The sequence below is a fragment of the Amphiura filiformis genome, chromosome 5, assembly GCF_039555335.1.
Source record: "Amphiura filiformis chromosome 5, Afil_fr2py, whole genome shotgun sequence".
NCBI classification, from domain to species: Eukaryota; Metazoa; Echinodermata; class Ophiuroidea; order Amphilepidida; family Amphiuridae; genus Amphiura; species Amphiura filiformis.
The window spans coordinates 37,138,192-37,162,093 of NC_092632.1; the positions used below are offsets into that span (position 1 = coordinate 37,138,192).

A 23,902-nucleotide genomic window follows, 5' to 3' on the forward strand; every position below is an offset into this window, starting at 1 on the left:
ATCAATTAATGATAATGATGCTTACCCGCCAGCCTAATATAATACAAGGGAAGAGGCTTATGCCCGGGGGGCTTACGCATCATACACTGGAACATGGAAACATTACAAACTAGCGCACAAGATCAAATTAATGATGCTTAATTGTTATTCTTAATAATCAATATACAGGGGAAAGAACAACTAATTGATCTTGTACACTGGTATGTAATGTGTTGTTTGTACCGTTTACCCTGACTTCTCATATCCATAAGTACTTGACTAGTACTAGTAGTCCAACAGTCTTGCATGTTCTACAGGATCCAGTATGGACTAGTGCACATTTATACTCCCCCATCTTGTATTCAAAGGGCAACTCACATATCAGCAAGAACTGATCACCCATTGAAATTTGTCAACTTGCTCAATCCTACTATAAATGCATAAAAATATGCATTCTACCCAAGAGCCATTGCAGTTTGGAACAGGCTACCACCCTGAGACGAATATACCTTAGGTATATTCGTCTCAGCTACCACCAGCAGCAGTTCTACACTTCGCACCATCTGTGCCCGTTTTCAAGAGTGTTGCAGCGCCAGCAATAAGGGAGATGCAGCCTCTTCATGGACTACATATCCTTTAAATGAATTCGCACCTTGTATATAGCGCACCATTTTGTTTTTCGTTGGCTTATTTGGATATGCTTCGCACCCTATGTTATTTTTTGTACGTCCACAGGCTGTAGACGTCTGATGTACTTTTCATCCTAGTATAGCTGAGATCAGCTTTTAAGGATTACGGAACCAAGAACCAAGTACTCTTTATCAGGGACAGTCTGTGTAACTCAGTGGTATTGCGCTCGCCCATCAAGCAAGAGTTCTGGGGTTAAAGTCCCCGCACAGGCAGGTATGTCTCGGAGTTTTTACTCTGGTATATCTGCCTATGCATGTTATGTTTCCATTTGTAAATAATTGTGCTAGTGTGCGATGCGTAATTCTTCTTTCCCCTGGTGTCAAAAGTACCCAAAGCAAGTATTTTTCATGAGAGTAAAATAGACCTAAAACAAGTAGGCTATGTGGTTGTTTTCCTACCCTAAGCATGTATTTTAGTACTCTTATGCGTCACAATCAGAACACACATACAACCGATGGCAGCGATAAGTCAAGAGACCTAAAGGAAAACAAATGAAAAAGCAAGTTTTGAGGATTGAGTTTTTGAGTACAATTTCCGGGACAATTTCACCCAGAATTTTACCTCATTTCAACTAATTATGATTATGAGTTTAGCTACCCTTTTCAAATAACATATGAGCGATTACGGTATCCATTTCCCCATTTTTTATAAACCCATTTTACTTGTGTGTTTGTACGCGGGTGATATACACCTTGAAATACAAGCGACTCCTGGGATTTTGGCTCCAAAATTGAGGAACATAGACATAAATAATACCTAGATCACTAAAGGCCCAATCATGTGGAAAATCAAGCCAGCGGGAGGAAATTGTAGTATTTCTGTAGCAAAACGTCTACAAATTATCAAAAACAGGGCTGCACATATAATTTGTAATATTAAATGGGGCACACCTGGTAATACTGTTCTTGACTTAGTTGGAAATCAGTTTCTAATAGGCAGCAGTAGTTTCAATAAGATTTTTAATTTAACTTGTCACCTCCTTATTTAACTCATATATTTTCAATTCCAGAGAATCATTACAACTTTCTCCAGAGTAAATTTAATGTTAAGATCCTCAACCAAGGACAGATTTATCATATAAGAAATGGTAGTTTAGAGGTGCAATCACCTGGAACAACAATATTTAGATGAAACTATTCAAAAAATCTATGACTTAACAATGTACATATTTTCAAAAAAATAATGCTATAAGTGTATATTGTTAACATTTATTTAAATCTATCAATTTTATGGTGATGTAAATCATAATTTATTTGTTCTTTGTTTTTTAATATATTTTGCATGTTGCGTTATGTCCATGGGGCCCCATGGGGCCCAAGGATGAACAACTTTGTTGATCTGGGCCTCTGAGGTGAAAGAAAGCTTCCTAGCCTATCCTATCCTATATTCTTTTACACTGGTCTGGACCTTGGCAAGTTGGACACTTCAATTATCATGGATTATGGAAAATGTTGAGCTTGTATAACATTTTATGAATAAATCCATCAGATGTGCTGTTTCCTCTAGCTATTGATGAAGAGTACAACCAACTAAATCTTACAGTTGTTTCACTATCATACAGGTATGTAATTTGTAAAACTTTTTATAATATTTGTTAACAGTAACTGTACCTTTTAGATGACATATCTTGGTAACATATAAGATTCAGGGTATTTTTATATTATGATGAAATTTAAATTCTGTTATCGCCTACATGGAATATTATTAGTATGTTCTAAGATGACTTTGCACTCATCTAAGAGGCCTTTTAGATGTAGATCTATTACTCTGCATTTATCTGATGATACTTGTATGACATAAGAGGAGTACTTTAGTTTAGATTTTAGACACTTTCAAAAATATCAAAGTGCAATCATTTTGTATGTATTTGAAGAGCTTTGTAGCAAAAGCCCATACATCCACTTTTTGACTTTTTTGAGAAAAACGGCTTGTTTTAATTGTGCAAGTATTACTTATTCAATTTGATTGAATTTGGGTTTTGATAAAGTGTTGATGAATAGAAACTAGAAGAATAGGTTTGGTACAATTATCAAGCCTTCCTATTTATTTTATTATTTCTTTTATATTGCGCCTTTTGTGGATGTAAGGGCTTTTGCAACAAAATAAATTTACCCCTTTTCTAGAAACCACCTTTGCTATCAAATTTGAGCCCATTTGTTTGCATTACTTTATGTAACTTGACTAATGCTTTCAAAATCAAAAAGAAAAATTGAAATAGCCCTTTAACTTTTTTAATTATGAATTTTTAATTAAATCTGCCAAAATGCCATTTTTGAGCATTTCCGAAGCTACAACTTTTGTTAGGGGCTGTGCAATAATTATGAGCCCTGGGGGGAGGGTAAAATTGGAGGAGGGCACGTACGAGAAACATGTATTTTTTTTACTCGGCCTTATAACAATATTTATTTTCAAAATAGACTTTAATAGTCTATTTTTTTTTTTTTCATTTCGGCTTAAAATTTAGCAGTTGTGTTTCTAATTGTAATTAGATATGTTGTAATAAAACATAATTTTAATATTTGTATATTAATTTTCTCTGAGGACTTGTAGCAAATTTATTAATCTGATATATTTTGTTGGTGTGGTGGTGTGGCTAGTAATCAGGTAATGATGATGATGACGATGATGTTGATGACAGATGATGATGATGCTAATACACAAACGACAAAAAGAGGAACAAGCATGCCTAGCATATAATTCTATTTTTATTTATACTTTTATTACTTTCCAGGTATATCATCAATTACCATGCCAACAGAGAAGCCACCACCATGGGAGTCTTACTGGGGTTGGGTGGTAGTATTAGCCCGCTTCACTGCCCTTTTTATGTTGGTAGGGACGTATAAATGCTTTGGTGTCTTATTGGATTACTACATCGAGGATTTAGATGCTACAGCTGCGGAGGCAGGGGGCGCTTCTGTCTTGTTTATTGCGACCGTCTACTTCACAAGTGAGTTGAGTGTTGGCAGCTGAATTTATTTTAGGGGGCATGGGAAAATAAATGCAGGGGGGAGTCTGATAATTTGACTGGAAAGAAACAGTGGGTCCAAATCTGGGGAGAAAATTCTCTCTTACATACATACATACATACACACCTACTCGTATCCACCGCCAAACGAGGACACCTAACTTTTCACAGTAAAACCGAGGACCTTATACATTTGAATTTTCACATTCCAATCGTGGACTTTTGTGTGAAAACATGACAATTAATCGACTAACCGAGGACCTCGACATATTACCGGCATTGGGGGACCTACCCCCATGCAATTTTGAGCTGTATAGCGCCCTCTGAAAGCGTTAAAAAAATGAGGACGTCCTCGTTTTTGTGTGTGTCTGTAGTTTATAAGTGAAATGTCAAGTGGGTGTCCTCGTTCGTAGGTGAAAATGCACGCACACACCCCTACATACATAGGCTACATACATACATTAATTTCTTATAAGGCGCAATATCCAGTTTGATCAAGGCGCCATACAAAATACAACAAACAATACCACATGAAATATAATACAAAGCAAAAATACAAAATCAGATTAAAACAAATGAGTTTTCAGAAGTTTTTTTTAAACTGTTGAGCTGGCATTTCTTACATGCTGTGGAAGTGAGTTCCAAAGTGATGGGCCTGCAACAGCCTAAAGCTTGTTCACCTATACATTTCTTACTAAATGGTATTAATAATAATAATAATAATAAACCAATGTTTCTACAGCGCAATTTGCATCGCAGATGCCCCATTGCGCTTTACATTACTAAAAAAGGAAAATGCACATACATAAAATATACAATATAAAATTTACCCATACAACAGGTTAAAATTACAAGAATGATGACACTGGATATCGTCACCCTCACAACCAAAGTGCCCAAGTATGATGGGTTTTGATTCTTGCAAACCAAGACGAAATCTAGGCCCTGGCACGGAAATTAATTTTCATAGGGCTGGCTATATCACACTTTCTTTGTTCCTGATTGATCCATATCAACAGGTCCATTCTTTGGTGTTTTGGCTGACATGCATGGTCCAAATGGAGCCAGGATATGGATCATGGTTGGTGGTGTACTGGCTTCAACTGCCTTATGTCTATCTTCTATATCAACAAATTGGTACCAACTGGCATTCTTTCTAGGATTAGCAGGTATGTCTACTATATAGGCCTATGTGGTATTGGTTATTGGGCCAGTACTTTTAGTCATTTACTGCCACTGTTGGTACATAAAAACTACTGCGCAGTGACAGCACCACGGGGTGCATGGGGGGGGGGGGAAATACCCCAGTCAGAACTCTTGCCCCCTGTTGCCCCCTATAGTAAAAACCCAAAATTTTGAAAATTTCCACTTTTTGCGGCAATATTGCCCCCCTGAAATTCACTTCACAAAAGTGTATAAAAACTGTATCAAAAGTGTATAAAAAACTGTATCAAAAGTGTATCAAAAAACTATCAAAAGTGTATCAAAAAACTATGAAAAGTGTATCAAAAACTATCAAAAGTGTATAAAAACTGTATCAAAAGTGTATCAAATGGCATGTATCAAAAATAGGGCAGTCCCGCTGGCCAGCATTAGAATTAGAACGCTGATTTGATACAGTGACATATTTGATACACTTTTGATATAATTATGTATGAAATGTGTACGAAATGAAAGGATAAAATTTGAACGCTAATTTGATAGTTTAAATTGGAACGCTTATTTGATACAGTTACATATTTCATACACTTTTGATATAATTATGTATGAAATGTGTATGAAATGAAAGGATAAAAATTTCAACGCTAATTTGATACAGTTTAAATTGGAACCCTGATTTGATACAGTTACATATTCGATACACTTTTGATATAATTGTATCAAATTTGTATGAAATGAAAGGATACATTTCATTTGATACTTTTTTGATACATTATCTTCGCATTTGATACACTTTTGATATGTATAATTGTTGAATTTGAGCTTGATTGGATCAATTTTGAAATTTGAAAAACTGTTTCAAAAGTGTATAAAAAACTGTATCAAAAGTGTATAAAAACTGTATCAAAAGTGTATAAAAAACTGTATCAAAAGTGTATCAAAAACTATCAAAAGTGTATCAAAAACTATCAAAAGTGTATCAAAAACTATCAAAAGTGTACAAAAAACTGTATCAAAAGTGTATCAAATGGCATGTATCAAAAATAGGGCAGTCCCGCTGGCTAGCATTAGAATTAGAACGCTGAAAGGATAAAATTTGAACGCTAATTTGATAGTTTAAATTGGAACGCTTATTTGATACAGTTACATATTTCATACACTTTTGATATAATTATGTATGAAATGTGTATGAAATGAAAGGATAAAAATTTCAACGCTAATTTGATACAGTTTAAATTGGAACCCTGATTTGATACAGTTACATATTTCATACACTTTTGATATAATTATGTATGAAATGTGTATGAAATGAAAGGATAAAATTTGAACGCTAATTTGATACAGTTTAAATTGGAATGCTGATTTGATACAGTTACATATTTCATACACTTTTGATATAATTATGTATGAAATGTGTATGAAATGAAAGGATAAAAATTTCAACACTAATTTGATACAGTTTAATTGGAACCCTGATTTGATACAGTTACATATTCGATACACTTTTGATATAAATTATGTATGAAATGTGTATGAAATGAAAGAATAAAATTTTCAACACTAATTTGATACAGTTTAAATTGGAACCCTGATTTGATACAGTTACATATTTGATACACTTTTGATATAATTATGTATCAAATTTGTATGAAATGAAAGGATACATTTCATTTGATACTTTTTTGATACATTATCTTCGCATTTGATACACTTTTGATATGTATAAAATGTGTATGCAATGTTAATTTGATACAGTTTTGATACATAAAAGTGTATGAAATGAGGGTTCCAATTCAAATACTTTTTATTTCATACATTTTTCATACGTATCAAAAGTGGTGTATCAAAAGTGTATCAAATTTCAGCTAGGGCTGTGAGGGAGGCTTAGCCCCTTCCTGGACACGCTGGTGAAATCTGTCATTCTGGTTTGTCACTCATGGAAGGCAAATAGTGAACCTCCCTCGTTTTTCGACAAGAGCCTGCAATTGAACGATTATTTGTGTCTTGAAGAAATGTAAAGGATCTGTCTTTAAAACCCACTATAATTTCATTATCAAAATTTATTTTTAATGCTCATAAAATCAGGCAAACTCTTTTGCCCCCTGGTGATGGGTAAATATATTGTACTGTACTTTATTGTATTGTAAGGCCGAAGGCCTATATATACTGAGAAATAAAATCTCTCCATATGGAGAGAACTGAACTGAACTGAAATCCCAATATATACCTTGTATATGTTTGCTGTATATTTCAGAACTGCTCTAGGGCCAAGCACTATAAATGATCTGTAGGCCAAATCCATAGACTCTAGACTTTCTAGAGTCTATGGCCAAATCTGACCAGCGGGCCACCCATTGAGAATCCCTGTTCCAAAATCACTCAAACATTAACCGTACAATAATAATGATGGAAGACATGACCTAGTCTCCCACAAAGTGTGTGACTTTGACCCTGTTCACATTAGAAAATGTCTTCATTCGACGAAGATAAGTTAATCTTAATTAACTAATTAAGCATGCATACACATTATGCTGAACGAAGACTGAACGAAGACATTGCACTGTGCACATTTGATGAAAATTAACGAAGCTCGAACGAAGCTATTAACCATTGTTAACACCCAGCTATTATCAAAGCCGGCGAAGGTCACTTGTCACATGATCACTTTCCTTCGTCGAACGAAGCGAGCGTACACATTACAAAATTAGCTTCATCGAACGAAGTATTCCTTCATCGGAACAACCTTTTTAGCTTCGTTGAACGAAGCAATTTTAATCTTCGTCAAAGGAAGAAAAGTGCGTACACATTCGTCGAAAGAAGAAAATTTTCTAATGTGAACAGGGTCTTTGACTTCATTTGAAATCTACACCCCCTGTGTAGGAGATTAAGGTCATGATGTGATGGGGGGATTTCAACTGGTGATGGATTTCAACTGGTGATGGATTTCAACTGGTGATGGATTTCAACTGGAATAGCCCATAGACCATTAATTTGCTTTCCATTCATTTTGCTATACAGGTGTTGGATATGGCATGGTACAAGTAGTTACTGTTGCTCCACTCCTAATGTACTTCACTGACAAGTTTGGTCTAGCCAATGGGCTCTCCGCTGCTGGCGCTGCAGTAGGCATGACTGTGCTACCCCCTCTCACCGAATACTGGATTGAACAATATTCCTGGCGGGGCGCAACAATTATTCTTGGTGTTATTAATTTACACACAACGGTAGCAGGTGCACTTATGCGACCCCCAACATCTTGCAAGGATAAAAAGACGTATTCCTTACTTTTTGGCAGTGATGATGGCGAGGATGTACCTGTTTATGAACTTAATAAGTATTTGAAGCCTCTTAAACGCTTTCTTCTAATGATGAGAGAACATCTAAGTTTGGGCATATTTCTCAATAATCCCAGGTTCATGTTGTACCAATTTATCTTTCTCTTAGCTGGACTTCAGGTTGCTGGCTGGCATGTTTTTCTTGTGCCAAACGCCCTCAGTCAAGGCATACATTCAATTGATGCCGCTTTTCTTGCATCAATTGGCGGTCTTGGTAACTTTATTGGCCGTGGTTTCAATGGTCCACTCCTTGATTATCACATCTTTAGTGATTCAATGCTGTATGCTCTTGATCATATCATCTGTGCGATTGCGCTACTTTTTGATCCACTAGCTAAAGAATATGCAACGATGGCAATACTAGCTTTCTGGGCTGGGCTGACGATTGGATGTAGTTATGCGCTATGTGTAGTTATTGCAAAGAATCTGGCAGAAGAAGGGAAGTACATTATGGCATCTGTTGGCTGGGCACATTTTTCTATGGGATTTGGAGCTTTATTTGGAGGACCATTAGTGGGTAAGTTAGGTCTAAAAACAAGTTTTTATTGCCCTTTAAAAATCTCACAATCAGGTCGGTCAGTTGGTAATTTTTTGTTCAAATATTTTGCCACAATATTAAAAAATGCAATTTCACCACAAAATATGATGGTAAATATTAGTATAGTAGTATATTATAGCATAGTTTTAGTATTTGAAAAAACAAATTGGAAAAAAAATAGCCCTATTTTGTCAGATTTTAGAATTTGTCAACAGGGCAATACAAATCTCCTTTTTTAGGCCTTATGACCAGCTTCAATAGGTTATATGAGTCTGGACTACTAACAATCTGAAGACAAAAAGAAAAAATGTAAAAATAAAAATTGCACCAGGCGACACTTTAATATGACTTCAGAAGGAAATGTTTGAGTAGCAGACAAGTTACCAACCCTTACAACCCATATTCATATACAGACAGTTGAAGAAATAAGGTACCAGTTATGTTCACCCCTGTATGTGTGTATATCCTAAAGAAAGACAAATATGTGAAGTGATCAAGCAAAATCAGTCGGAAGTCCGAAACATTGATTTTGAGATATAATAATAATAATAATAATAAAATAAAACGGCATTTATCCACGCTTTCTGGATACTCAGATTTCTCAATCGCGCCACGGTTCGATATGCTGCCAAGCCCCTAAGGGCGGCGCAAGGTGACCTCAATGCTGAGTGGGACAGACAACAGGCCCGGGCTGATCCCCTGCTCTTTATGGAAAGGCCTGCAACTTTTACATGTCCAGATATTGCTCTTCTGGTACACAGGACCACCATTTATGTGACTCTCCGAACCACGGCATGCTATGCACCCACTGTGTTGTCTGCACGTTTAGGGCCACAATTAGTGGGATAGAGGAGAAATTAGAAAGCTGATCTTACAACCTTTTGACCGATAACCTAGTGCACCAAACTACACTAAACGTGTACGACCACCCTCTACCTCTAGGCTAATACTGTAGTGGTTCACCACTGCCTATAGCCAAACAATGGAAGTATTTTCTTTTGTTAATTCATTTGGAAGTTCACAGCATCTTGTGAATCTGGCAAAAATTGCATCAGTTTCAGTTTCAGTTTATTTCACCTTTAAATAATTATTACAGAGTAAAGCAAATTCATATGGTAGGAGACCAAACAGAGCAGAGCTCGACAATTTTTGGCCACCCTTTACAATATTAAGTTAAACATTCAGGACGAAACACAATCAAAAGACGAAGCAGGACATAATTGTGTGCAGACAAAGACCGGACAGGACACGTGAGACAGACAATGTTGGCTATGGTTTAAGATTACCTATTATACATAATAGTAATAATAATTTCAGATTTGTACTTATTTTTGAAGCTTGTCAGAGTAAGTGAATTTTTGGTATTTAAACTAATATTTTTCCATAGTATAGGCCCTTGTCGTCTAACAGTGTTTCGGGCTAAATCATTTTTAAAATGAAGAGCTCTATACATTTCCGATGACCTAGTATTATATGCATGAATCGTACTAGCTTTAGTAAAATAATTTGAAAAAATATCTGGTAGAAGATCATTATAAAATTATACATGAATATTGCTTTCTGCAGTTTGTGGATATCATAGACTGTGAGACTATTGAATGAAGCAAAAAGGGGCGGAGTGTGGGCAAGAAAGTGAGAATTTGAACATAAGCGAATTATTAGCTTTTGCTTAATGTGAATTTTGTTTAAGTTACAGTTATTTTGATCAGCCCAAATAATATTACAATAATTAATGTGTGGCAAAACCAAACTTATATATAATGTAAATAATGTTTTTAAAGGTAGGACATGTTTGAGCCGAAATAAAATACCAGAATATTTGGACACAATATTAGCTATATGTTGTGTGGTGGTTCCAAGTAAGGGACTCATCCAGTGTGATTCCAAGGAATTTAATAGAAGAAACCTTTGAAATTGATACATTGTCAACATATATGGCTGAGTCGTGATATCTTCGATTGCTAAATCTGTTTTTAAAAATAAGGTATTTTGTTTTATTTATGTTGAGTGATAATTTATTTGCCTTAAGGTGGTATTGGATGCATTTTCTAGAAATTAGAAAATGATTAGAGCATGTTTTAAACAGATTAATTAAGTAGGGTAAAGTACACTGATCAATATGCCTTGTTTGGAGCAAATCGGACATACGGTTTCCATAATACACCAGTTTATATTTTCTTTGTATCCTATTGTTTTTGTCAATAATCAATATAGTTAATGAGCTAAAAGGACTGCAAAGGTTCATTAAGGCAGCTGTGTACTCTCAGACATGCATGTAGTAAAAGTGCAATAACTTTGTAATTATTCGCACAAGACATATAAAAGTATACATTTTATGAAGGCAAGACATCAATAAATCTTAATATAAATACAGATTTGGGGTAAAAACAACAATTATGAAGAAAATCACAAAAAGAGAGTTTTTGGCAATATTTGTTAGGTACATCATAACAAAAAAACACACTTTCCAAAATATTTTATTTTGTTTTTAGCTCAATCTTGGGGCTCCATTCCAAAAACGTTTTTTTTCTTTTTTTGATATTGGCCTTATTTTTTGAGATATTGACCTTATAAGGCATCAAATTGAACTTTTAAAATTCACAAACGCCTATTTGCACAAAATGATGCCTAAAATCGGAAATAGACCAAAATATAAAAAATGAGAAAACCGTTTCTTGAGTCGATCGTGCTTTTTACGATGATCATATTTGCTTACCTATAGATGCTGTATTTATTGAGTTATCGTGTACCTAAATCGTCATTTTACCGAGAAAATGAACATTGAAATAAAGGCCGTTGAAGTTTAAAGTGGTCACATTTTGCACTTTCATCAAATCTAACAGGAGAATGCGGCAGTTTTCGTTTTTGTACCTTATATTACGTGAACATCGGGTAAATCCACAGCCCCTTGAGAAGTTTGAGCGAAATCCATTCATAACTTGATATTTAAATCGGGGAAAGAACTTAAAAAACCCACATTTTATCAGCTAAAAACGGAGCCATTTGACCACAAGGTTTTTGTGAAATCAGTGCTTCCGTGGTGTTTCCATAAGATGCGCCGCGCATGCAGATAAGCGTTGCGTATAGGTAGCGTATTTGTGCGTTAACAAATTGCGCGACACATAACGCGATGCGTTATTCTTGCGGCGTGTATCCTGCTGGTACAACAAAGATTTTCTTTCCTTTTCAATTTCAAACACGAGTGGAATAGTGAAATAAAATCCTTAAAATATTGCAGTTGGAGTTTACAAATCTGGATTTTCATTCCTTGTATTTATAAAAAACATAACAAAGTACAAACATATCAAAAAAACTCAATTTTGCGAAAGAAACAATGTCTAGAGTACACAGCCGCGTTAATATGTAATTTTTGCCAATATTTTGCTAAAAATCAATGCATAAATGTTCAGGGTACTTTTATTTTGCATGCTTTTGCCCTGAAACTTGGTCAAAGTGTTTCTAATATGTTCTAATGTATTATATAGTGAACCCGCCCTCTAATTAGCATATTTGCATAATTAATGAGCTAATTTGCATAAATGCTAATTATGCAATTATGCAAATTAGGGGGGGGGGCTTCACTATATAATATATTAGAACATATTAGAAACACTTTGACCAAGTTTCAGGGCAAAATTATGCAAAATAAAAGTACCCTGAACATTTATGCATGGATTTTAGCAAAATATTGGCAAAATTATATGTAAATGAGCTTCTCCAGTCATTTTAGCTCATTAACTTTATTGATTATTGATAAAAACAATAAGATACAAAGAAAATATAAATTGATATATTTTGAAAACCGTATGTCCGATTGACTCCAAACAAAAGGCATATTGATCAGTGTACTTTGCTCTACTCAATTAATCTGTTTAAAACATGCTTAGAGCACTTTTATAATGCCTCCATAACCACCTTAAGCCAGTTGGAAATGTTGCATAATTCTTGATTTATTGTGTTGATAAGATAGGTAAAGTCTTTATGGGAAGCCATGAGATTAGTGTCATCTGCGAAAATTATAAATTTGAAAAACTTTGAGGCATAAACAATATCGTTCAAATATAGGATGAAAAGTAAAGGACCTAAAATTGAGCCTTGAGGAACGCCGCAAGTTGAATGAATTAATGATGATTTAACGTTATTAAATGAAACATATTGTGGCCTATTCATGAGGTAGTTCCTGAACCACTCGAAGGCGATGCTGCATACATCGTAATGAGTTAGTTTGGATAGAAGAATGTCATGGTTTAGCGTGTCAAATGCCTTCGAGAGGTCCAGGAAGATACCAACACTGTGCTGATTGTTATCTAAGTCAGTGACAATTTTGTTGTATGCATCCATAATAGCCATAAAAGAAGAATGTTTTGGGCGAAAACCAAATTGAGATTGATGCAAAATATTCAAACTTGAAATAAAACCATATAATCTATTGTGCACAACTCGCTCAAGAATTTTCGAAAAAACAGAGAGGACGGATATTGGCCTATAATTGCAAAATTTGTGCCGGTCATCGTTCTTGAAAATAGGAATGACTTTGGCCATTTTTAACTGATTTGGGACAATGCCGGTGGTTAATGACAAATTAATTATATGAGAAAGAGGAGAAGCTATGATTGTGCGTGACGATTTAACAATATCGGGTTGTATTTCATCAAAGCCACTACTTTTACCCGATTTGAATGAACGGCAGATATCATTGATCATTTCATAGCGAGAGGAATAGGTCCTGTGGTTCTTGAGTTGTAAAGAGGACTGAAACAACAAAAGTAAAACATACATAACTCATTAACAACAATTTATCAAGCAAGTTTTCTCACGGTATATGATTTGTAGAATGAGATTTTGCAAAACATCAAAGTGTTATTTTTCAATAATATATTGATTAAGATAATGAAAATCAATGTTTTGGCAGCTTCTACCAACAAAACCGCATCTACCCTTTACTGTCACATATTTTGAAATGGTTGTCCAAATTCAATGGGGTTTTCTACAAAATGTAGCTTTGCAAATTCTGTTTACAATCCTATAAGAAACTGAAAATTGAATATGTCCGACTTCAGACTGATTTTGCTTGATCACACCACATAATGTCAAAATTAAAACAAGCAGCCAATTATACCTTTACCTGTACCCTTAAGCTCTGATTTAAGACCTCATAGAAATCACTTGAAGAGACAGTGATCGAAAAACGCAAGGAAGGAACAAAATCAAAAGTTGCATTTTATTGTTCCAATCTGGAAAGCACAGCGCAAGTTCTTTTGTTCGAGAACGCTTTATGTACTAATCTATAGGGCATCCAATAGAGCAATTTGCAACTTTTGAATTTGTATCTTCCTTGGGATTTTGGATAACCATGTCTTTATTTCTTAACCTATTTCAACGAATGAGGTCTTCAATCTGAGCTAAAAGATGCAGCTATTGCCTGCTGGTTCTAATAATGACATATCTATCTTTATTTAAGGATATACACTGGGTGAAAATAACTGGAATCTTAATCCTTTTGCTGTGCGTATAGTATTATGTTCATGCTTGGTAATAATATTACGGGCTAATATTTCCCATTTTCTCTCATTTTTGGTACACAGGTATGACATATGACAAAACAGGGAATTATCATTATGGCTTCCTGATGATGGGTGGATTTGAGTTGCTTTTGACCACATTAACATTTATAGAATTGATGCACAGACGACACAAAAACCCAGAACTGAAGGACAAGTATCTTGTCATGTGATTCATAAGTTTGTCAATGGATAAAGGTTCAGTTCAGTTTTATTTCATGGTTATTATCATCCCCGTGATCATCTTCTCTTAATGAACCCATTTCATACAAGGTGCGTCAAAAAGAGTGAAATAAGGCAATTTACGTTAGAACCAAGTTGAACTTTTCCGTTGTTGAAAGTTTCTATAAATGCTACAGTACTACACTCAAAGTCTCCTTGTATGAAAAAATGAAGTGAATCTCATCTACCATGTTAAAAGGGCATTTCGTGATCCACAGCCTCATCCCTACTTTTCTCAAAAAGTTGAGATTTTTATACCACTGGATACGTCTGGCTACATAATGTTTATGTACCAAAAATTACTTGCAGATTAATTCGTTTAGCAAAAATATCGCCAAATTTGAATTTCGTTCTGGTATACCAGAACGAAATAACAACAGTGGCCTATGGAGCAGTGTAATACACATAATCATGCATAACTCGCAAATGCAAAATCAGAATCAACTGACATTTTGGGATTAAGCATTTTTTCGTGGATATCTACTGAAAAATGTCATAAAAAGAGGATGCTAGGATCACTAAATCCTCCTTTAAGCAATTTTTTGCAGACTAACTTGCGATTTGCAATGGAAACTCTTTTCTAAAATGCAAATTTTGTTTTACCACACACAGAGTGCATTGACCATTAAGCCTTTCACTTTATGGATTTCCACTTTTAATGAAAAATGCCCTTATAAATAACTCCATCCACCATTTTCTTTTCCAATTAACAAAATACCGTATAACATCGATCATTGAACCAGTTGTGTACTTTCATCAAGCTGTAGCTACACGTAATAAAATAAAGATCAGGGTTTTTGTTTCCAATTGGACATGTGTTTTTAACTCAACACACGTTTTTTAAATTTGATGTGTTTTTTAAAATTGTTAAGGTGCCATAGTAGAATTCAAGCATGTCAACATTGATCAGCATTTCTAGAAATCTGGAAACATTCATATAGTGTGCGAGATCGATAATGATGCTTACCCACCAGCCTAAATATAATCACACGAACAAGGAAGAGGCTTATACACGCATCATACACTGGAACATGGAAACATTCAAACATTTAGCACACAAGATCAAATTAATAATGCTTAATCGTTATTTTTAATAATCAATATACAGGGGAAAGAACAATTAAATGAACTCGTACACTTGTATGTAATGTGTTGTTTGTACTGTTTACCCTGACTGCTCATATCCATAAGTACCAGACTAGTAATGTGACTATTTTTGCATTTTTCTCAAAAATAATTACACACTGGTAACAAAAGGTTTGTATATTATAGGGGCAAGGAATCCAGTTACTTCACTGGAATTTCAGTGACTCTCAACAGGCGGTATGTTATTTATGATGTGAAAAGAGGTACCCCTAGAATGTACCACATTTCTTAAAGGTGAACCTCATTGAAAATAAAGTTATATATCAATGGAAAGCTTATGATGTCAGGATATTAAAAATTATTTTTCCGATTTTTTGATTGCTAATAAAGCTGAAAAATTAAAAAATGATTGAATTTTTGGTCTTTTTTAAGTCGCCCAAAAGCACCCAAATCAATCGTCTATGACCTTGGGAATGCTCGTGGACGTAAGCTCAGGGTTCGTGAGTCACATGATCCTACTCGGAAACATGTAAACAAGACTTGCTTCCTGTACTTTGCAAGCTGCCCGGCAAGTCTGATTTTCACAATAAAGCTTGAAATGAGAGGAATCTTCAAATTGCTGGTTCCTTCTATATATATTAGAAATAATAGAATTATTGTCAACACATAAATTTTCCGTGACGTTTTGACAAAATCAGTCATAACTGGCTGGGTATAACTGGGTAATTGAGTTTGAATTTCGCGCTGGGATCAATCCCATGCGCCAATGCTGCTACCGCTCATGTCATGGACTGAATAAACATGATCGAATAACAAATTAAATAGTTGTTTGTGACATTCCCGATATATTCTTGATTCATTTTAAAATGTCTGATTAAAAAAATATCGTCTTGCAGTAATTAAAAAATTAATAAAAAACCGCCGATTTCATCAAATCCAGCCCATAAAAGGTTTTCATATTTAGCGTATTGCGGTAATACATTCTTTCCACACAATCGTGATTGAAAGAAACAGATACTCGGGCAGATACTTTATTATAAAATAAATACAATTTAGGCTTAGTATGCCGTTATTTGATGGAATTCTGAAATCTGAATAAAATTAAATTATTGTCACTTGTGTCATGATTCTTTAATGATAGTACAATCAGTGTACGGTACTGAAAAAGTGAAACATTCATGTTTTATGGATTACCGAACACGATGCGTAAATTGCTGCTGAATTGCAGGGACGGATATGCACAAACACAGCGACTCGCTTCGGGCTTCGTCCTCCGTGTTTCATGTGGTGTTTCAGCAAATTTGATCAATCGTTCCCTTATATTTGGAACATTTACAGGAATAAATTTTGCTGATGAAGTAGCAATAAGTTGGAAATATCAGAATGTGAATATCAAATCGGTCATTTTGTCTGCAAGTTCAGTACAGTCATGGATACTGAACACTCGGGCGTAGTGAGACTCATTCAGTCACTGAGCTCATCCCGTATGTATCTATACTGAGTTCGCCTATCATACATGACCGCCATGACTGGTTGTAAAGCTAAGAAATAATTAAAAAATCCTGTACATGTACCTTATTCTATTCCTTCATTTTCTCATTGTGATAAGTTCATCTCAACTTGGTGTGACGATCTGTACTGGTAGCACTAGCAGTTATTTTTTGTAATCTGTTTTCATTCCGGTTCTTCGGCGAATCTTCGCTCTTCGTGTTTTACTGTAATATTCCCTATGCATATCGTGGATGGCTTGGCCTATCCCAAATCACCCCGGCCAGCACTTTTCCCATTTTTAAATCCACACACTTTATTCAGGAACTTCATTCTTAATTTGATCATGATATTTCCTTCATGTTATTCTTATTTTATTGAAGATATTTTTCATGTAAAGTAAGTTGACAATGACTGAATTCATGCATTGGCCCGATGCATGCCACAGTAATACACGGACATTGTGTTTACAATCAAACCCGGAAGTAACTGTGTGTCCCTGGGCTGACGTCATCAACGAAAGCGCCCAATTTGAACGATTTCGTTTTGTAATTTAGGGGGGGTGCCAATATCCAATCTTTGCATGGAGATTATGTCTAGCCTGGTACGCTATGCAAATAAAAAATATTCTTTTCTGATTCCTGACATCATAAGCTTTCCATTGATATATAACTTTATTTTCAATGAGGTTCACCTTTAACATAAACTGAGCTCAAAAACAAACTTATAATGGTCACAAGGTCATATCTTGAAATCCTGTCCATCAAATTGAACCAAAATTACACACAGATCTACTTCAATACTCTACTCTTAACACATGTCAGTAACCAAGCAGTTATCCAACTGACACAACAGCAAAATGCACTGACATGGGACAGCTTCCTGGACCACATTCACAGCCCAGCCCATTTCATGAAAAAAAAGTGTATGAAAAGCAGAAAGCAGCACCGTTTTATCATCTGTGCAAGGATCTTGTGTGCATTCTCACAGATTTTTTGTCCTGGGTGCCAAATGTTGGGCTGTGAAAGTGAAGGAAGTCCAGGAAGCTGTCCCATGACAGCGCATTTTGCTGTTGTGTCAGTTGGACAACTGCTTGGTTACTGACATGTGTTTTGAGTAGAGTATTAAGGTAATCCTGTGTGTAATCCTGTGTGTAATTTTGGTTCATTTTGATTGACAGTATTTTAAGATATGACCTTGTGATTCACAAGCTGTAAAAAATTATAAGTTTCTTTTTGAGCTCAGTTTATATAATGAACCACTTGTCTTGAATCACTGAAATTTCAGTGAAGTAATTAGATTCCTTGCCCCTATAATATACATAACTTTTGTTTAACAAGTACGCAGTTATTTTTTGAGAAAAATGCAAAATTAGTCACAACATTTATCAGGGGGTGTAGTATCACCTTAAGTCTATACTATTAAAAGACTGCAATTATTTGATGTATAGCCTTAAATCTCTGCTCCAACATTGGTCCCTTCTGTTCTACCCTATTGCATAATTAATTACAGTTTCTGTAATCATTGAGTGTCCTATTGAAACATTAAAGCAATATCGTATGATTTTAAGACGAGAACACCTCATTTTTGCTCAAAATTCTTACTTTGACATGATTGCAATATACTTTGATGAACTAAAATACCTGCATATTGGTGACAAAATATGAGATACAAAAAACCTCTAAATTTGTTAGAAATCTTACAATACTGTAAAGATTCCCCTAATGGCACACATGGGCTCCAATGCCACATGGTAAATTCACATACAAATAGAGAGCTCCTTCTTCTGTATATCCCAATAAGAATTAAGGGTCCATACCCTGGTGGGATTTTTACGGGAGGGCACTTTTAAGCTCTTTTAGTTTGTGCCCAAAATTCAAGTTATGTCAAGGGAGTCTATATGCACCATTTAGACAAATCTATATGGTATTGCGTTAAATACCAGCTACTGATGAAATGCAGAACAGAATAGCTCTTGTTGTTATTGCACTGTTACACACCATACCTTAGCCCTGGACCCCAGTGCTGTGACATGTACCCGTTGCTGGGCGTGCTTTGCGCGTCCTCTTGGCCACTTTGCAGCATTGTTGGGCACGCTGTGTCCGAGCCACTTCGTGGCCTCGTTGAGCCACTTCTAACCATACCCACCTGCAAACAGCATACTGGGGTAACATTCATTTGACAGCCTTTGATGATGTGATGTCTTCACAAAAAGTAACATAGCCATTACAAATATGCCAATTTGATCCATGGAGGCCAAAGGTGGCAAATTTGAAATTGAGATAAAGGCAAAAATATGGAATAAAATACGCTGTTATTTTCGCGTACAGAATTTTTTGCGATTTTGTGATTTTTTGAAATTGCGCAGGTTGTTTATTTCGCGGAGTTTATGCAAGTGTAATGTAATTTATATAAAAACGGTATTTTCACGTGTTGTTATTTTCGCGCCTGCACGTCCACTCGCGAAATTCACGAAAAATAAAACCCTCGTTAAATAACAGCGTATACAGTACATAAGGAAAATAAACATCACAAAACTTTAGAAACAATTATGCTAGATCTTTGGTAGTTTCAGAAAATGGTATGTTTATATTATAAGGTAATAATTATATATGTAGTAACTCAATTTTCAAACATGCCTCCTTTGGCTTCTATGGACCAGACCGTATCACATTTTAACAACACAGCAGTATTTTGAAAGAAAAAACCCCGAATTTAAAAGTTGCACTTAGGGCTCTTTTTGAAATTCCATTACACAGGAAGGTGTGCGCCATCCTGCAGCTTTCCTGTGCTAGCCTTCTTTTGTTAAAATCCTGTGTGATTATAACACTGCAATTAGCCACTTAAATTAGGAGCGCGCTTTCCTGGGTTGTGCGATGAGCCGTAGTCAGAGTAAATCTTCCCATTCGTCATGGACCACTTCAAAAGGCAGGGTGTATCACTGATGCATATAATCCATCAGTTTTATGACCAAGCTTTCCTGAGGCACGCGCTTAGCGAGGGGAATCCTGCCTTCTTTCTGTGTGAAAACGTGGTAGGGTATTTCAATATGAGCCCTTACAGCGATCAATGGTTATTGAACGCAAATATTGTGGTATGCAAAACCCGCCATTATCTTCGCACTGAATTCAAATCAATACAATTTACTACAATTTTTTAATTCAGGGTTTTTTAAAATGTTAATATTGAACAAAACTGGGCGAAAGGGTATCAAACTGCATAACATAAACAATCTGCCTTTCTATGTTAAAATGTTGTGCATACGATTAATAGTTCTGAAGCAATGGGCGTATTTGTAATTACTGCATTACTTTTTATAATGTTCTGCATTTAAAGTGATCACAAAAATTGATGATTGGCACTTTTTGTGTTGTCATAATGCATAACAAATTTATAGACAAAATTATGTCAACAAGTTTACATGTATGATGCAGCATGATCAAGAAGTCTCTGGTCATGTGACAATAATACACCAACATGGATCAACAACCCTACACAAGATCAACTATAGCTAAATAAAGTAATTCTTGGCCAAGCTAGAATGTACCTGTTGCGTCTGTTTAGCCGTACTAAGCATGTACGCAGTCTAATGCATGCAATCTTCTTGCCTGCCTATACGTGCATGAGTCTATCATGGAGCTAAAAGCGTGCTGAGTGTTTGATCTTGGCCACAGATAACCTGATTTACCTATACGCCCTGATGCTGCACCATGAATGCGGTGAGATATTGTACAGCGTGAAAAAGTCATCCAGTCCACACGACCAAATTGAATTACTTTTTTTGTTAATATTCTACTCTATCTGGATGATTGACACCTGTCAGACACCAGAGATTGATAACATTCACATCATAATTCGCTGTCGTAGTGCACGTTAGTAACCATTGGTTACTGCTCCAAGCCTGGGCTCATACACCTGTTCCGAATTTTAATATGCCATAGGCTTTGTGTTGTGATCATTTCGATCAGTGGTTCGTAACAAAGAAAGCGTGATCCAGTTGGCCTCGCAACGGTCATATTGTAACATGCACTACGACAGCGAATATGAATGTAACCCGGGCCTTCTATCTTTCTCCTGGAGCATTAATCAATCAGAGCATCATAGTACTCATGAATATGCTAATTATGTAGCGGGTGATGTCGCTGGAGGTGCCTCAACAGTAATACCAGTAAGAAGATATCCACCAGTTCCACTCATTGTCACCAAAGGATGGGTCCTCTTGGGCAAAACCTGCATACAAAACACAAACATTAAATCATCGATTACAGCATTTACGCTAATGACATGAAATGATGTTATCTGTCACATTTTTTCAATGATTTCATTATTTTGGAAAATTTCATTATTGTCAAAACTTTCATTTATATGGCTATTACTTATATTGTTGACGGAAGACCATCTTAAAACAGGTATTACCGTATTCGTCCGAGTATAGTCCCACGCTCGAGTATAGTCCCACCCCCATTTTTGAAAAAATTCCAGAAATAGTAAAAAAAAAAAAATTTTTTTTTTTTTTAAAGTTTTTTTTTTTCGGTTTTGGAGTGTCCCTGGACCTAGACCTGAATGCTAGGATCATTCATGGTTGACCTAAAAAAAAAAAAAAATTTCAAGATATTTTGTATTTTTAATATGAAAATTGATACTTTGTTTTCATGTCATACTCTATTAATGATATCAAAATGCATTCAAATTCAATGCATTTTGAAATCATTAATAGAGTATGACATGAATAGTTGATGCGTTCACCTAGTTGATGCGATCTGATTATGATGATTCACCATTGCAGCGAAATTACAGCGCTTTGAGTCCTCTAAGATCTGGAGAAAGGCGCTTTATAAATCCAAAATTTATTGATTTAAATTTATTATGAATACAAATTATCAATTTTCATATAGGGGCATTTCGTGATCCACAGCCTCATCCCCCACTTTTCTCAAAAAAGTTGAGATTTTTATATCACTGGAAACCTCTGGCTACATAATGTTTATGTACAAAATATTTCTTGCAGATTAATTCGTTTTGCAAAGATATCGTGAAATTTGAATTTCGTTCTGGTGCACCAGAACGAAATTACAACGCATTGTCTATGGAGCAGTGTAATACACATAATCATGCATAACTCGCAAACGCAAAATCGGAATCAACTGAAATTTTGGGAATAGGCTTTTTTCGTGGATATGTACTGAAAAATGTCATAAAAAGAGGATGCTCGGATCACGAAACACTCCTTTAAAATACAAAATATCTTGAAATTTTTTTTTAGGTCAACCATGAATGATCCTAGCATTCAGGTATAGGTCCAGGGACACTCCAAAACCAAAAAAAAACTTAAAAAAAACCAAACAAAAAAAACAAAATTTTTTTTTTTTGAAATTGAGTATAATCCCACCCCCAATTGTGAAAATGTTCACCTAAAAAACGGGTGGGACTATACTCGGACCAATACGGTAATGCTTAGATCATCATTAGAGACATTTTGCAACAGATTGAGAAAAGATTTGAATTTGTTTTTATTAAAATGAAAAGAAATGTGCAATTTTTGTAATCACTAGAAACATGATGAGGTAATCCTTAAGTTTCCATTATTTACTACATCCTCTACCCCTACAACTAAGAAACACTGCTGATATTGATCAGCAGGGGATGTCAGACCCCATGTCAGACATTTTGAGAGTTTCAATTTTGATTATTTCCATCTCAATTTTCAGATAATTGACTTTTTAATGAAAATAATGAAAGTTTTGGTCAAATTGAAAAGATGATGCGGGCGGGTGACGGGAAACTCAGAATCAACTTTCATTAGCCTTATACCTGTTGCAATCAAGTCAAATGAGTTTCTTTCTTGTCAAGATAGAGGTGTCATTTTATTTACTGTTCTTGCCCATATTTACAGGTTACAATGTGCCCTTAATGCCAGTCCGCAAACCACTAACTGGTAAGGGAACAACCTAAAAGACTGACAATGTCCTATAAAAGAGTTTCTTTCGGGAGGTAGAGGGTTAAAAATGTTAATTACATTTCTCTTATACTCTTAAGGTTAGTAACTATTTTAAACTGTTGCGATTTGGTAGTTCACAGCATCTTGCGAATATTAGTGAGCTTTGGCAAAAATTTCATTGATCATTTCATAGCATTTCGATACAAGCAGGGGAGGGAGGGTCAGCTATAATATATTGTTCTTTTTGGCTGTTCCCCAACTTCACCTAGACTAATTCCAATCAGCCGTCTACACTTCGCACATACTGTGTATGCTTCGTAGTGATGACTGATTATCTTACAGTCAATATCATGACAGACTTCTGAAAACTATTCAATGCGACTTTGATTGTGCGCCCTAGCACAGCTGACGTGACAAGATCGTGCTCTGAACTTCTAAAAACAACAAACTCAGTCAAAAGGTCAATTTGGACATAACTGCGCATGCTCTATGTCACAGGAATCCTGTTGCAAAATCCGTCACTTTTTTTCCACATAGTTTTCTCAGTCGTCAATCCAGACGGTTGATGACTGAGGGCAGCAGTCTACAACTTAACCTCTTTAGTACCATTTCAAAAGTAGCAACCCTACTGCAGGTAATAACTTTCATCTGCATCAGATTTATTCAATTGTAGCACCAGTCATGTCAATAATAGGTATGGCAGGGAAACAAACACAAAATTATTTTAGTAACTTTTCACCCGGGCATATAACTTTTCAGAGTTACCGCCTGAATGACCAGTAACTATTTGAGGCATATTTCTAACACTGCCCATAAACAGTGCAGGAGAGATTGGTGTTCCCCTTCATGTGATCAAAAAGCTCTTTGCACAAGACAGCCTATAATATTTGGTTTAGATTAGACTACTTTGTATTCCCCTTTTGATAAATAATTCAC

General features: G+C 35.5%; 2 protein-coding genes across 2 annotated transcripts in view; one reads left to right on the forward strand and one right to left on the reverse strand.

The window, feature by feature from the left end:
• The first annotated feature begins 2,081 nt into the window (after positions 1-2,081).
• LOC140152170 (monocarboxylate transporter 13-like) lies at positions 2,082-15,578 on the forward strand. The gene is made up of 5 exons (XM_072174469.1): positions 2,082-2,230; positions 3,401-3,619; positions 4,657-4,806; positions 7,817-8,650; positions 14,257-15,578. The coding sequence occupies exons 2-5, from the start codon at positions 3,418-3,420 to the stop codon at positions 14,403-14,405; spliced, it is 1,335 nt and encodes a 444-aa protein (XP_072030570.1). The 5' UTR covers positions 2,082-2,230; positions 3,401-3,417; the 3' UTR covers positions 14,406-15,578.
• Positions 15,579-17,068: 1,490 nt separating this feature from the next.
• The window catches only part of LOC140153073 (tRNA (adenine(58)-N(1))-methyltransferase non-catalytic subunit TRM6-like), an 80,488-nt gene continuing 73,654 nt past the window's right edge, over positions 17,069-23,902 (reverse strand). The window contains exon 11 of the mRNA XM_072175686.1: positions 17,069-21,258. Coding sequence (XP_072031787.1) covers positions 21,151-21,258 — 108 coding nt within the window. The 3' untranslated portion in view covers positions 17,069-21,150. The remainder of the gene's footprint in view (positions 21,259-23,902) is intronic.

What these genes read in the sequence shown, in the direction of transcription:
- LOC140152170 (XM_072174469.1), top strand. Translation starts at nt 3,418, where the DNA reads ATGCCAACAGAGAAGCCACCACCATGGGAGTCTTACTGGGGTTGGGTG. An exon ending in TGCGACCGTCTACTTCACAA is followed by an intron (nt 3,620 to 4,656) that starts GTGAGTTGAGTG and finishes CCATATCAACAG; the next exon opens with GTCCATTCTTTGGTGTTTTG. An exon ending in ATTTGGAGGACCATTAGTGG is followed by an intron (nt 8,651 to 14,256) that starts GTAAGTTAGGTC and finishes TTTGGTACACAG; the next exon opens with GTATGACATATGACAAAACA.